Source organism: Entelurus aequoreus, linkage group LG22 (genome assembly GCF_033978785.1).
Source record: "Entelurus aequoreus isolate RoL-2023_Sb linkage group LG22, RoL_Eaeq_v1.1, whole genome shotgun sequence".
Lineage (NCBI taxonomy): Eukaryota > Metazoa > Chordata > Actinopteri > Syngnathiformes > Syngnathidae > Entelurus > Entelurus aequoreus.
In genome coordinates this window covers 41,292,070-41,307,733 of record NC_084752.1, presented here as the reverse complement: position 1 = coordinate 41,307,733, position 15,664 = coordinate 41,292,070, and the positions used below count along the sequence as shown (strand labels likewise).

Genomic DNA, 15,664 nt, shown 5'->3' with positions numbered 1-15,664 from the left:
GGTCTTTGCATGTGCACACATGACACTTGAATGTAGCTACTTCTGCTGTTTACCATGAACTTTGTATTTAATAGCTTACTAAAACTGCATGGGCAATGTGTATATGGACATGGATAGTGATAACTGCCCCTTAAATACCCATGAGTCTGCCTAAAATGCTGCAACAACAAACACCTGCTCGCTAGTTCCAAACTGCATTCTTTATACTGCCACATTCATAATCCTGAAATAGAGAATAAAGAGAATTAGCATGTATCACATGAAAAGGATGACAATGATATTAAACACATAATTTATATTACTTACAATCACGAGGCTGCCACAAGGAGCTTGGTAACACTTAACATTAGGAGGCTGCCACATCAAGCTTGAAACAAATGATCAATCTGCAAAAGATATTAAGTTGTGAGTGCAAGTACCAGAATACCCAGAATGCAGACAAGTTGAAATTTAATAAAAGCTCTGACCAATAAAACAAGATAACATTTGAACATTTAGAACAGACTACCAATTATTTGACAAACAATAAAGTTTTAATAAGTTAAAGACATGAAATTATTTTAAATTCTGCCATTTTATTAAAATATCAAAACACACAGGAACAATATTAACCTTCCTGCATGTATTCACTGACCATGTTGGTCATTGAATCACTTACCATGAATTGATGAACGTGGACCCCGACTTAAACAAGTAGAAAAACTTATTGGGGTGTTACCATTTAGTGGTCAATTGTACGGAATAAGTACTGTACTGTGCAATCTACTAATACAAGTTTCAATCAATCTGTAAACTAGAATCTACATTTACTGCTTAATCGGAGGCTTTACTGAAGGAGAGAGGGTGTAAGAGGCAGAGACTGGCGGAGATGATGGAGTTCAACAAAACAGGGCACTAACCAGATCTGGTGCCTGAACTTCAAGCAGATCTGTGTGCATTAATGTGCGTGTCCGCTCCTGTCCATCAAGACTCCGTGCACCTTCGACCATCCTCAACCACCGACTGCGGTCTCCCTCCGCATCACTGCGAGCACAGCCGGTCTGCTGGAGTGCCGAGACAAACAAATTCCTGCGATGATAAAATAGATTCACTCGCGATAGAGCAAGATAATACTCTGAATGAGGTATAAAACACTACATAATCCTTATAAACACAGACTCAAACCCCTATACAATATCCTACCCTAATACCCTACTGTGCAATATTACCCTTCGAGTGCAATACATCCGACACTGATTGTTATTTTTGACTCCGGTACTCTTGTCTTGTTCTGTATATTGTACAGTATTTTGTATTTCTATAGTGTTTTGTATATTGTACAGGATTGCTTATTATTTGTATTGAATAGTAGTCTGTTTATTTCAATTGTTAGTTTTTTCTTTATTACCTCTTGTGTAATGTCATTTATTTTTACCCCGTATTTGTTCCCACTACCGCACCTTAAATTGGAGTCCTTAATCTCGTTATATGCAAATATAATGAGAATAAAGTCCATTCTATTCTACACACAGGCAGTTTCCAGACGGCCGCAGCTGACACGCAGCGCAGTGGAAGCACACACATTGAATAAAGTCAAACTACACGGGCAGACATTTATCACGTCAATAATCTTCCTGCTCCTCACGTTCATCCCGGCCTGACTTATGTCATATAATAACTGTTCATGTGTGGACTATTAAGCTAGTGGCCATGGTGGAAGTTACCAAGCTAGCATGCAAAGTCGGACTTTAAAAGTCAAGTTTGCCCCCACAAACAATACACGAAATGTGGTATATAGCATGAATACACTAGCGGTACAGTCTAAAGTAATATAACAAAAAAAAAAGAATACTTACCAAAGACCGATCTCCACCTTCCTTCTCGGTTCCTGCTGATGTGGTCCACTCCCGCCAGAAGACGTTATGCTAATGAGTTATGCCCGCCAAGATGATATGCGCATGCGCAAAGGGCGGCTCCAAGTTCTGAACTCATTTATTTTGCGCTGATCAACATCAAATCAATCCCATTGGATCAATTATGAGAAATGTTATGTTTCACTGATTAAATATATATGTGTATATTTTAAAACTAAATATTTTTGAATAAATTCAACAATACTTAAAGGCCTACTGAAATGATTTTTTTTTATTTAAACGGGGATAGCAGATCCATTCTATGTGTCATACTTGCTCATTTCGCAATATCGCCATATTTTTGCTGAAAGGATTTAGTATAGAACATCGACGATAAAGTTTTGGTCGCTGATAAAAAAAAGCCTTGCCTGTACCGGAAGTAGCGTGACGTCGCAGGTTGAAAGGCTCCTCACATTTCCTCATTGTTTACACCAGCAGCGAGAGAGATTCGGACCAAGAAAGCGAAGATTTCCTCATTAATTTGAGCGAGGATGAAAGATTTGTGGATGAGGAACGTGAGAGTGAAGGACTAGAGTGCAGTGCAGGACGTATCTTTTTTCGCTCTGACCGTAACTTAGGTACAAGCTGGCTCATTGGATTCCACACTCTCTCCTTTTTCTATTGTGGATCACAGATTTGTATTTTAAACCACCTGGGATACTATATCCTCTTGAAAATGAGAGTCGAGAACGCGAAATGGACATTCACAGTGACTTTTATCTCCACGACAATACATCAGTCAAGCACTTTAGCTACAGAGCTAACGTGATAGCATCGGGCTTAACTGCAGATAGAAACAGAAGAAATAAAGCCCTGACTGGAAGGATAGACAGAAGATCAACAATACTATTAAACCATGAACATGTAAATACACGGTTAATGCTTTCCAGGCTGGCGAAGCTTAACAATGCTGTTGCTAACGACGCCATTGAGGCTAACTTAGCTACGGGACCTCACAGAGCTATGCTAAAAACATTAGCTATCCACCTACGCCAGCCAGCCCTCATCTGCTCATCAACACCCGTGCTCACCTGCGTTCCAGCAATCCACGGAGCGACGAAGGACTTCACCCGATCATCGATGCGGTCGGCGGCTAGCGTCGGATAGCGCGTCTGCTATCCATCTCAAAGTCCTCCTGGTTGTGTTGCTGCAGCCGGCCGCTAATACACTGATCCCACCTACAACTTTCTTCTTTGCAGTCTTCATTGTTCATTAAACAAATTGCAAAAGATTCACCAACACAGATGTCCAGAATACTGGGCTGTTTGTATTGGATACAATGGTGTACCAATACTTCCGTTTCAACCATTGACGTCACGCGCATACGTCATCATACATAGACGTTTTCAAGCGGAAGTTTCGCGGGAAATTTAAAGGCCTACTGAAAGCCACTACTAGCGACCACGCAGTCTGATAGTTTATATATCAATGATGACATCTTAACATTGCAACACATGCCAATACGGCCGGGTTAACTTATAAATTGACATTTAAAATTTCCCGGGAAATATCAGGCTGAAACGTCGCGGTATGATGACGTATGCGCGTGACGAAGTCAGTTTAACGGAAGTTATGGTACCCCGTAGAATCCTATACAAAAAGCTCTGTTTTCATTTCATAATTCCACAGTATTCTGGACATCTGTGTTGGTGAATCTTTTGCAATTTGTTTAATGAACAATGAAGACTGCAAAGAAGAAAGTTGTAGGTGGGATCGGTGTATTAGCGGCTGGCTGCAGCAACACAACCAGGAGGACTTTGTTGGAGAGCAGACGCGCTAGCCGGCGACCTCACCTTGACTTCCTACGTCTCCGGGCCGCCGAACGCATCGGGTGAAGTCCTTCGTCCTTCCGCCGATCGCTGGAACGCAGGTGAGCACGGGTGTTGATGAGCAGATGAGGGCTGGCTGGCGTAGGTGGAGAGCTAATGTTTTTAGCATAGCTCTGTGCGGTCCGGTTGCTAAGTTGCTAAGTTAGCTTCAATGGCGTCGTTAGCACAGCATTGTTAAGCTTCGCCAGCCTGGAAAGCATTAACCGTGTATTTACATGTCCACGGTTTAATAGTATTGTTGATTTTCTATCTATCCTTCCAGTCAGGGGCTTATTTTTTTGTTTCTATATGCAGTTAAAGCATGATGCTATCACGTTAGCTCGTAGCTAAAGCATTTCGCCGATGTATTGTCGTGGAGATAAAAGTCACTGTAAATGTCCATTTCGCGTTCTGGACTGTCATTTTCAAGAGGATATAGTATCCCAGGTGGTTTAAAATACAAATCCGTGATCCACAATAGAAAAAGGAGAGAGTGTGGAATCCAATGAGCCAGCTTGTACCTAAGCTACTGTCAGAGCGAAAAAAAATATGTATTTCACTGCATTCTAGTCCGTCACTCTAACGTTCCTCGTCCACGAATCTTTCATCCTCACTCAAATTAATGGGGTAATGGTCCGAATCGCTCTAGCTGCGTTGAAAACAATAGGAAAATATGAGGGAGTGAACAACTGACAACGTCACGCTACTTCCAGTAGGGGTAAAGTTTTTTTTTATCAGAGACCAAAAGTTGCAAACTTTATTGACGTTGTTCTATACTAAATCCTTTCAGCAAAAATATGTCAATATCACAAAATGATCAAGTATGACACATAGAATGGATCTGCTATCCCCGTTTAAGTAAAACAAATCATTTCAGTAGGCCTTTAAAATGTCACTTTATAAGTTAACCCGGCCGTATTGGCATGTGTTGCAAAGTTAAGATGTCATCATTGATATATAAACTATCAGACTGCGTGGTCGCTAGTAGTGGCTTTCAGTAGGCCTTTAAATGTGTCACATCTAAGAAGGGCTTGAATCATTTTTTGAGTGTAACTGAGCTACTGTGTTGAACAATTTCCCTTGTGGATCATTAAAGTTTGTCTAAGTCTAAGTATGGTATATAATGTCATGTAATATGACTTCAACATTATTTATGTTAATATTATACTAAACTAGTTCTACTTCTGACTATTTATTGTATTTTGTATTGAACAATTAAACATACATCAACAATGTATAGACACATTAAGGTACTTTCAACACAATATGAGTCAATGTTGTTTCAATATTTTACTCAGTAATATAAAACACATCACATTAAATACAATCCTCCTACGAACAAAACCTGTTAAAGAAAGTAAAAGTAAACATGAGAAACCATAAGAATAAGATTAAAATAAAAATATATATTAATGAATAATAAACTTGTGCTTGAACTCATTATTTAAAACCACTTAAATAATTCCAATAAATATAATAATTTAAGTGTTTTCTATTTTGTACAATCTTCCAAGATTGAATTAATAAAATAAAATCATTAACACAATGTGAGAATTTGGATTTCACTTCAAGAAAGAGACTTTTGTGTACGAGAGCAAATGTTTCACACTTTTTAAAAATGATAGAAATTCACGACACGATCGATCAACGCATGCGCGAAGACTACGTCACTTCCTGGACTTTTTTTTAACGACAGAGCTCCTGCGACATCACGCTCTGTGATATTTGAATGTTTTGTATAACAATATATGATCTAGGAGTAAAAGGGAAGAAGAATAAGAACATGTGGAAGGGTAGATTTAAAAGAATCAGCCAGTAATATCGCTACAATTTCTACCACTTTCACTCTTGTCATTGCAATGAATGTCGCACGGGGGCGCCACTGAACACCATCATTAAAGCTTTGTTATATACTTTACATTTACTTCAAAACATTTGATATCACATTGTTATTGAAATAAATATTAGAGCAAAGAAAAGCATGGTAACAGTGACAGCAGGCAACATCTTATATACGACCTCTTCATCAGTGACGTCATTCCCAGCTTCCGGCGTAAACGGAAAGCAGCAGAACAGCGCAGTCCTGCCTTGTAACGTCAAGTGTGCTAACTGTCGTGAAAGCACTTCGACGGAGAAAGACGTGAGCAAGACGCTAATAAGTCAGTCTTATTATTTCTTATCCAGTTTGAAATATTTACCTCGTATAAAATACATCTTTGATTCTTTATTCAACGATAAAATGGTCTCGATGCGCTAGAAGCACTTTGCTGCTTCTCGTGCTCGTTTATTGTTAGTTAGCTTAGCTCGCTAGTTAGCTTAGCTTGTTAGCTGCTAACAGAAGTTATCAACACATCGCTAAGTAGAGATCAAGTGTGAGAGTAAAGTGTTGTGATTGTGTGAAAATGTCTACATTACACATGTTGAGAGCGTTGGTGGATCAGCGACTAACTGCTGCCGTTGAAGAAATATTTGTAGTGTTAGAAAGAACGATAGCACAATACGAGGCGGAACTTTCTAGAACAAAAGAGGAGAACTATCAACTACTGGACGCTGTTTTCAAGAAACATCAAGTTGTGTTACACAGAACAGGTTGGTTGACTTCTTACTCTCACATCTTTACTAACTTCATATTTGACTAATAACAAGAAAATGCCATTTGGAATATATCATATAATCACAATGACCAGTGGTGGAACAAGTCAGAGCTGGGCCGGGGGCGGGCCCCATGACGGGGCCCCCTAAACCCAAATAATAAAGCTAATTCTAACATCATTTGACAACACACCCATGCCTCTCTGGGTTTACTACCAACAATCTTTAACCAGGTTTTAAAAAGTTTGCCAGCCATTTTTGATGAAATTAGCATTTTCCTGACATGTATTTATTTTCTCACTTTCACCACAGCATCACCCGTTCACAGGATGTAGGAAAATTATCAAAGGGGATCGGACTTTTTTATTTTGCCTATCATTCACAATCCTTATGTAAGACAATAACATGTTTTTATTTCTTATGCATTCTAAGTTGTAAACAAACGTTAGCAAAATCCTAACTATCCTAATTCTAACAATGCAGTCAATGAGAGCGCCTCTATTCCGCTCACTAAGCCCCCTAAATAAGAATTAGTTGATCAATATAATATACTCAGAATGCTATCTCTTTAAAACATGCTGTAAAAATGCATATTCTCTGTAAATATGCCTCATAATAGCCACAAACTGGAGGATACATTTTTAATTAGGATAACATTTAAAAATGTGTTTAAAGTTTTTATGGAATTTTCCAGGGTGTACCTCACCTTCCGCCCCCCTGTGACCCCAAAAGGGAGAAGAGGTAGAAAATGGATGGATGGATGGAAACAGACACATCATAGAATGATATTTATATCCTTTAGATGCATGAAAGCTAAAGTTGAGTTAATGAAAGATGTAGAATAGATTGTGTTTTACACCCTCTGTTGTTTCAAAAGGGTACAGTTAGGGCTGGACCATTATGGCAAACATAATAATCACCATTATTTTCATTGATATTGTAATCACCATTAATTACACGATTATTCAATAATTTCAAAACACCAGTATTTATTTTACTACCAAAACTCAACTTTAAATATAGATTAAAAAAACAGATTAGTTAGTAACGAATAAACCACAACAAGTAAAATAATGGTAAAAAAATAAATTTAAATAACAATGGCAATATAAAACACAATGAAATTAAGTTTTTTTGTTGTAATTATGTTATGTTCCATTTTTTACCTTTTACACTTATTTTACTACCTTTTAAAGAGTGTGCTTTTTTAAATGTTATTAAATGCAGAATCTCTCACATTTATTGGTGCAATATATCTTTGGACAATTTTTAACTAGAACTTTGGGTCAAAGCATAATAATTGTGTAAATGCATCAATAAGTTCATTATGTTTGTGTGAGGTGCTTTTTTGAAACCTTTATTTTGTCAGCCCAGTCAGGCCTATTATTGTGAAGGGGGAAGGAAGTGTGCTGCTGTTCTCAGCTTGATGTGTGGAGGCGACTTGAGGCTGTTTAAAAAAAGGAGAGAGAGAGACTCTCAAGTTGCAACTGCTGTCCTACATGTTTGTACATGAATCCTACATGGATGATGTCGTTCACAACAACACAAGCAGATGAGATGTGTTGTGGGTGTATGGATTTCCCTTGCCAGCTTTAGCTTCGTAGTTTAGTCACTATTTGGAATGACCGCCTCAAGGACGGGACGGTTGTGTGTTTCATAGTAACGTTACTAGTCGTTGTGACATGTAGAGGACTAGGAGGTTTATTACCATTGTGGGGGAGTTTTCTGTGTCTACGTACCTTCGACACATCTGTACACCCACCGGAGTGATGCCACGCTTTCTCCGCCGTGTGTTTGAGGAGCCTGCAAAAGACCTGCACATACATGTAACAATCATGAGCCTGCAAAAGACCTGCACATACATGTAACAATCATGAGCCTGCAAAAGAGCTGCACATACATGTAACAATCATGAGCCTGCAAAAGAGCTGCACATACATGTAACAATCATGAGCCTGCAAAAGAGCTGCACATACATGTAACAATCATGAGCCTGCAAAAGAGCTGCACATACATGTAACAATCATGAGCCTGCAAAAGACCTGCACATACATGTAACAATCATGAGCCTGCAAAAGAGCTGCACATACATGTAACAATCATGAGCCTGCAAAAGAGCTGCACATACATGTAACAATCATGTTCCATCAACAATACAGTTTGCTGTAAACATAAAATAAACAATACAACCATAAAGGATAAAGGTTGACTTTTTAGCTTAATGCTAACATACAATGGACGAGCACATTGACAGGCTAACAAAAATTAGCACTGCAATGGTTTTAAACTTGTACAAACCCCGTTTCCATATGAGTTGGGACATTGTGTTGGATGTAAATATAAACGGAATACAATGATTTGCAAATAATTTTCAAGCCATATTTAGTTGAATATGCTACAAAGACAACATATTTGATGTTCAAACTGATAAACTTTTTTTTTTTGCAAATAATAATTAACTTTAGAATTTGATGTCAGCAACACGTGACAAAGAAGTTGGGAAAGGTGGCAATAAATACTGATAAAGTTGAGGAATGCTCATCAAACACTTATTTGGAACATCCCACAGGTGTGCAGGCTAATTGGGAACAGGTGGGTGCCATGATTGGGTATAAAAACAGCTTCCCAGAAAATGCTCAGTCTTTCACAAGAAAGGATGGGGTGAGGTACACCACTTTGTCCACAACTGCGTGAGCAAATAGTCAAACAGTTTAAGAACAACCTTTCTCAAAGTGCAATTGCAAGAAATTTAGGGCTTTCAACATCTGCGGTCCATAATATCATCAAAAGGTTCAGAGAATGTGGAGAAACCACTCCACGTAAGCAGCATGGCCGGAAACCAACATTGAATGAGCGTGACCTTCCATCCCTCAGACGGCACTGTATCAAAAAGCGACATCAAACTCTAAAGGATATCACCACATGGGCTCAGGAACACTTCAGAAAACCACTGTCACTAAATACAGTTGGTCGCTACATCTGTAAGTGCAAGTTAAAGCTCTACTATGCAAAGCCAAAGCCATTTATCAACAACACCCAGAAACGCCGCCGGCTTCTCTGGGCCCGAGATCATCTAAGATGGACTCATGCAAAGTAGAAAAGTGTTCTGTGGTCTGACGAGTCCACATTTCAAATTGTTTTTGGAAATATTCCACATCGTGTCATCCAGACCAAAGGGGAAGCGAACCATCCAGACTGTTATCCACGCAAAGTGTAAAAGGCAGCATGTGTGATGGTATGGGGGTGTATTAGTGCCCAAGACATGGGTAACTTACACATCTGTGAAGGCACCATTAATGCTGAAAGGTACATACAGCTTTTGGAACAACATATGCTGCCATCTAAGCGCCGTCTTTTTCATGGACGCCCCTGCTTATTTCAGCAAGACAATGCCAAGCCACATTCAGCACGTGTTACAACAGCGTGGCTTCGTAAACAAAGAGTGCGGGTGCTGTCACGCCAATTTTCTTCCCATCACAAAAACCTTCCTAACCCCCATTTACTTCCGGGGTCATTTCCTCTTACGTCATTGACAGCGATCGATAGCACTTCGTTTGACTCTTTTTTATAATACAGCGTTAACAAAACATCTGAATTATCAACAATAATGTTGATTTAAAGTACAGACATTTAACAGTATTATACATTAATTAATATTAGTGAAATGCTTTCAACAATAATGTTGATTTAAAGTAGTACAGACATTTAACAGTATTATATATTAATTCATATTAGTGAAATGCTTTCAACAATAATGTTGATTTAAAGTACAGACATTTAACAGTATTATATATTAATTAATATTAGTGAAATGGTTTCAACAATAATGTTGATTTAAAGTACAGACATTTAACAGTATTATATATTAATTAATATTAGTGAAATGCTTTCAACAATAATGTTGATTTAAAGTAGTACAGACATTTAACAGTATTATATATTAATTCATATTTTTTGCACGTTACCACAAAGACAGAAGTTCGCAGCAGCGGCCCTAACACTCCGCTTGAAATGTTTGGAAGCCTGCTGGTGTTTGACATAAGTCCCCTGGGAAAGATAAAGACGAATATCATCCAGTGACACCACCATTTTCAGGAGATTTGGATTTATCGATCGCTGGCAGTGACGTAAGAGGAAATGACGTAAGTAAGAGGAAATGATGTAAGCGGAAATGACCCCGGAAGTAAATGGGGGTTAGGAAGGTTTTTGTGATGGGAAGAAAATTGTCGTGACAGTACTTTCCTGGCCCGCCTGCAGTCCAGACCTGTCTCCCATGGAAAATGTGTGGCGCATTATGAAGCCTAAAATAGCAGAAGGGAGACCCCCGGACTGTTGAACCACTGAAGCTGTACATAAAACAAGAATGGGAAAGAATTCCACTTTCAAAGCTTCAACAATTAGTTTCCTCACTTCCCAATCGTTTACTGAGTGTTGTTAAAAGGAAAGGCCATGTAACACAGTTGTGAACATGCCCTTTCCCAACTACTTTGGCACGTGTTGCAGCCATGAAATTCTAAGTTAATTATTATTTGCAAAATAAAAATAAAGTTTATGAGTTTGAACATGAAATATGTTGTCTTTGTAGCATATTCAACTGAATATGGCTTGAAAAGGATTTGCAAATCATTGTATTCTGTTTATATTTACATCTAACACCATTTCCCAACTCATATGGAAACGGGGTTTGTACAAAGGTTTAACAAATAGGAGTTTAGTTGAACAAAACAACAGATGCATTTTTACTTACATACATTTATTCACCAAAGTGTGTAGAAACTCAACTTTGTACTACTAGGCCATCAAACCTTAAAACTCTGAGTTAGTATTGCCAGGTCTTCTTCTATCACAAAATTGTGAGATTAAATATTTTCCACTCACAAAGACCCCAAACATCCACATTTTTAACCGCTGATTTGTATTTTTGATGTTCAGTTGGCCGACCAGAGGAATTAGTAGTCACTACAGCTAACTGTATCTTCTTACATCACACCTTCAACCATCCTCCATTGCAGCAAACACATTACATTTATTACAAGTATTATTATCACTGAAGGACAGTAGAACAAGGCTAAACATGTTACACACAAAGGACGGGCAAGCTAAGAGCTAAGCTAGCCTCTAAACTAGCTTGAAACAAGAAGAAATAAGTGCTTAGTCATTTTTATCATTAAAAATAAATTGGCAATTTTTCAAACTTCAACCATTTACTCATTTGTCAACCGATTCAAACCATTCCACCTTCAACATATTCCACTGATCCTGGACATTCAAACTATAACATTTCCAAGTTAAAAAAACCCCCCAGGATTTCCCAGAATTTCCGTTTTTTCTTGACCCTTTTTTCTGGCGATGACTCCTTTCCCATTTTTCAACCCACTACAACCGTTCCACCGTCAAATCATTCCTCTTAATCAGGACTAAAAACAACGTTGTTTTTCAAACTTGAAAAATTCCTGTTTTTTCCGAAATTCCAGGAATTCCATAGTACCATTTCTCAATTAAAAATGTTACTACTTCAACACCTCAGCCTTCCTGGTAAGGTCTATTCAGGTGTGCTGGAGAGGAGGCTACGCCGGATAGTCCAACCTCGGATTCAGGAGGAGCAGTGTGGTTTTCGTCCTGGTCGTGGAACTGTGGACCAGCTCTATACTCTCGGTAGGGTCCTTGAGGGTGCATTGGAGTTTGCCCAACCAGTCTACATGTGCTTTGGACTTGGAGAAGGCATTGGACCGTGTCCCTCGGGAAGTCCTGTGGGGAGTGCTCAGAGAGTATGGGGTATCGGACTGTCTGATTGTGGTGGTCCGCTCCCTGTACGATCAGTGCCAGAGTTTGGTCTGCATTGCTGGCAGTAAGTCGGACACATTTCCAGTGAGGGTTGGACTCCGCCAAGGCTGCCCTTTGTCACCCATTCTGTTCAGAACTTTTATGGACAGAATTTCTAGGCGCAGTCAAGGCGTTGAGGGGATCTGGTTTGGTGGCTGCAGGATTAGGTCTCTGCTTTTTGCAGATGATGTGGTCCTGATGGCTTCATCTGGCCAGGATCTTCAGCTCTCACTGGATCGGTTCGCAGCCGAATGTGTGAAGCGACTGGGAGTCCATGGTTCTCGCCCAGAAAATGGTGGAGTGCCATCTCCAAGTTGGGGAGGAGATCTTGCCCCAACTGGAGGAGTTCAAGTACCTGGGAGTCTTGTTCATGAGTGAGGGAAGAGTGGATGGTGAGATGGACAGGCGGATCGGTGCGGCGTCTTCAGTAATGCGGACGCTGTATCGATCCGTTGTGGTGAAGAAGGAGCTGAGCCGGAAGGCAAAGCTCTCAATTTACCGGTCGATCTACGTTCCCATCCTCACCTATGGTCATGAGCTTTGGGTTATGACCGAAAGGACAAGATCACGGGTACAAGCGGCCCAAATGAGTTTCCTCCGCCGGGTGGCGGGTCTCTCCCTTAGAGATAGGGTAAGAAGCTCTGTCATCCGGGAGGAGCTCAAAGTAAAGCCACTGCTCCTCCACATGGAGAGGAGCCAGTTGAGGTGGTTCGGGCATCTGGTCAGGATGCCACCCGAACGCCTCACTAGGGAGGTGTTTAGGGCACGTCCGACCGGTAGGAGGCCACGGGGAAGACCCAGGACACGTTGGGAAGACTATGTCTCCCGACTGGCCTGGAACGCCTCGGGATCCCCCTGTAGGAGCTGGACCAAGTGGCTGGGGAGAGGGAAGTCTGGGCTTCTCTGCTTAGGCTGCTGCCCCTGCGATCCGACCTCGGATAAGCGGAATAAAATGGATGGATGGATGGGTTCTTTTATGAATTTATTATGGGTCTTCTGAAAATGTGAGGGTCAAAAGTATACATACAGCAATGTTAATATTTGCTTACATGTCCCTTGGCAAGTTTACCTGCAATAAGGCGCTTTTGGTAGCCATCCACAAGCTTCTGCTTGAATTTTTGACACAAAATTGGTGCAGTTCAGCTAAATGTGTTGCTTTCCTGACATGGACTTGTTTCTTCAGCATTGTCCACACCTTTAAGTCAGGCCATTCTAAAACCTTCATTCTAGCCTGATTTAGCCATTCCTTTACCACTTTTGAGGTGTGTTTGGGGTCATTGTCCTGTTGGAACACCCAACTGCACCCAAGACCCAACCTCTAGGCTGATGATTTTAGCTTGTCCTGAACAATTTGGAGCTAATCCTCCTTTTTCATTGTCCCATTTAAAGCAGCAGTTCCATTGGCAGCAAAACAGGCCCAGAGCATAATACGACCACCACCATGCTTGACGGTAGGCATGGTGTTCCTGGGATTAAAGGCCTCACCTTTTCTCCTTCAAACATATTGCTGGGTATTGTGGCCAAACAGCTCCATTTTTGTTTCATCTGACCACAGAACTTTCCTCCAGAAGGTCTTATTTTTGTCCATGTGATGTCACATGAAACACTTTTTTTTTTTTTTTTTACTGCATTGTCCAGGTAGCTTGCCCATCACTGTCTATTTGGCCTAGCTCACATGTCAATAGTTTGAATACTGCAAACTTCAATACAGTAACACCTCATTTGTTCTGCAGACGTCCAGCGGGTGTCAGCGGGGAGTCATGAAGAGGAGTGGCACACCAGTGTGGGACAGAAGGAGCTACAGGCCCCCTCCCACATTAAAGAGGAGCAGCTTCATGATGAAGATGAAGCTCAGTCCTTACAGCTTCATCACAGTCAAAGTGAGGAGAACAGAGGGGCGGAGCTTGTAAGTCAACACATCACAGAAGCTGATGGAGAGCATTGTGAAGATATAAAGTCAGAACCAGACAGCATCTTTGCTCCACTGTCAGACATGGACCACATGATGTCACACTCTTCTGATCACAGTGACCACATCCAAAAACCTTTGGAGAGTCAAAATGACTCTAAAGGTGATACGAGACATCACACTAACAACAAACACTTTGACTGCTCTCAATGTGGGAAATCATTTAGACGGAAGAGTAATGTTACAGTACACATGAGAATGCATACTGGAGAGAAACCTTTTACTTGCTCTGTTTGTAAGAAGAGTTTCTTCCAAAAGTGTAACATGACCACACACATGAGAACGCACACTGGAGAGAAACCTTTTACTTGCTCAGCTTGTAAGAAGAGTTTCTCCAGAAAGGTTGACATGACCACACACATGAGAACACACACTGGAGAGAAACCTTTTAATTGCTCTGTTTGTAAGAAGAGTTTCTCCACAAAGCTTACCATGACCACACACATGAGAACACACACTGGAGAGAAACGTTTTTCTTGCTCAGCTTGTGCTAAAAGAGTCAACACTAAGAATGACATGATATTGCACATGAGAACACACACTGGTGAGAAACCTTTTACTTGCTCTGTTTGTAAGAAGAGTTTCTCCAGCAAGCAACACATGACCACACACATGAGAACACACACTGGAGAGAAACCGTTTCCTTGCACTGTGTGTGATAAAACATTCAGGTATAAGTATCAGGTGAGTAGACACAAGTGTGTAACAGTCATGGAAGCTGCAGGGATTTAAAAAGACTTAAACAGTGATTGTGCTAAATGTAGTTTAAAAACACAGCATGTTTAATAAGAATGTATATTTGATGTTGTATGTAGTGCTTCTCATCTTCTAGTCTTATATGTTGTCCTGTACTTACTGTTTAAGTTGTGTGCATGTATTGAATATTATATATGTAGCTACTATCCTATTTTATTTTATCATTGTTGAAGAGAGGACATCTTATTTTCATGTGGGGTGTTTTTTTGTGTCATATGAAATCACATTTTTTCCATTGCATTTTATTGATGTTATTATCCAATTAAAAGTATGAATGAATAAAATGGTTAACAAAATGTGGACTGTGGTAGATTAGCAGCATTGTTACATCATGGATGTTAACTACTGCAAAACATCAACAAAGAAGAAAAATGCTGAAGTTAGCAACACATCACTGAACTTTAGAGCCATCGTGAGTGGAGTTGCTTGTTTTTATTGCTGCATTTCTACTTATTTCACCTCACATCTTCACTTCTAAAGTCTTCTTCACATATATTGTTGTAGGCTTCTAACATTTATGTTTCTGATGTGTGTGTAGTCTGTGGAAAGGGTTGTTGTCCCTTGTGGATCCATGGTTCATTTTCTCCTCTTTTTTTTCTCACGGCGGCGGGTATGGCGTCCACAAAAAAAAGAAAAATGGGTCCCACCTTACGACATTACTTGTTTTATTTTTTCATAGTCCAAATAACTCAGCGCGCCTATCTTCCAACAGCACATAGAGCTTTTTGTGTTGGAAAACTGGGGAAAAAAAACCTTGAAAATGTCTCTCGGCCGCGGATACGCGCCAAAATCCCCTTAGGACATTGGCGGCGGCATGCAGGAAT

The 15,664-nt window shown here is 40.1% G+C and overlaps 2 protein-coding genes across 2 annotated transcripts in view; both read left to right on the top strand.

Annotated features, from left to right (window-relative positions):
* LOC133639731 (gastrula zinc finger protein XlCGF57.1-like) overlaps window positions 1-15,664 on the top strand; it is a 145,181-nt gene that overhangs the window by 71,253 nt on the left and 58,264 nt on the right. The window lies entirely within an intron of this gene.
* On the top strand, window positions 5,836-15,059 carry LOC133639741 (zinc finger protein OZF-like). The gene is made up of 2 exons (XM_062033324.1): window positions 5,836-6,289; window positions 13,849-15,059. Exons 1-2 carry the CDS (start codon window positions 6,103-6,105, stop codon window positions 14,814-14,816), a joined length of 1,155 nt encoding a protein of 384 aa, XP_061889308.1. The 5' UTR covers window positions 5,836-6,102; the 3' UTR covers window positions 14,817-15,059.

Excerpts from the sequence above, each read along its gene's own strand:
- LOC133639741 (XM_062033324.1), top strand. The coding sequence starts at position 6,103 with ATGTCTACATTACACATGTTGAGAGCGTTGGTGGATCAGCGACTAACT. Across the intron at positions 6,290-13,848 it reads AGTTGTGTTACACAGAACAG|ACGTCCAGCGGGTGTCAGCG; the intron begins GTTGGTTGACTT and ends TTTGTTCTGCAG.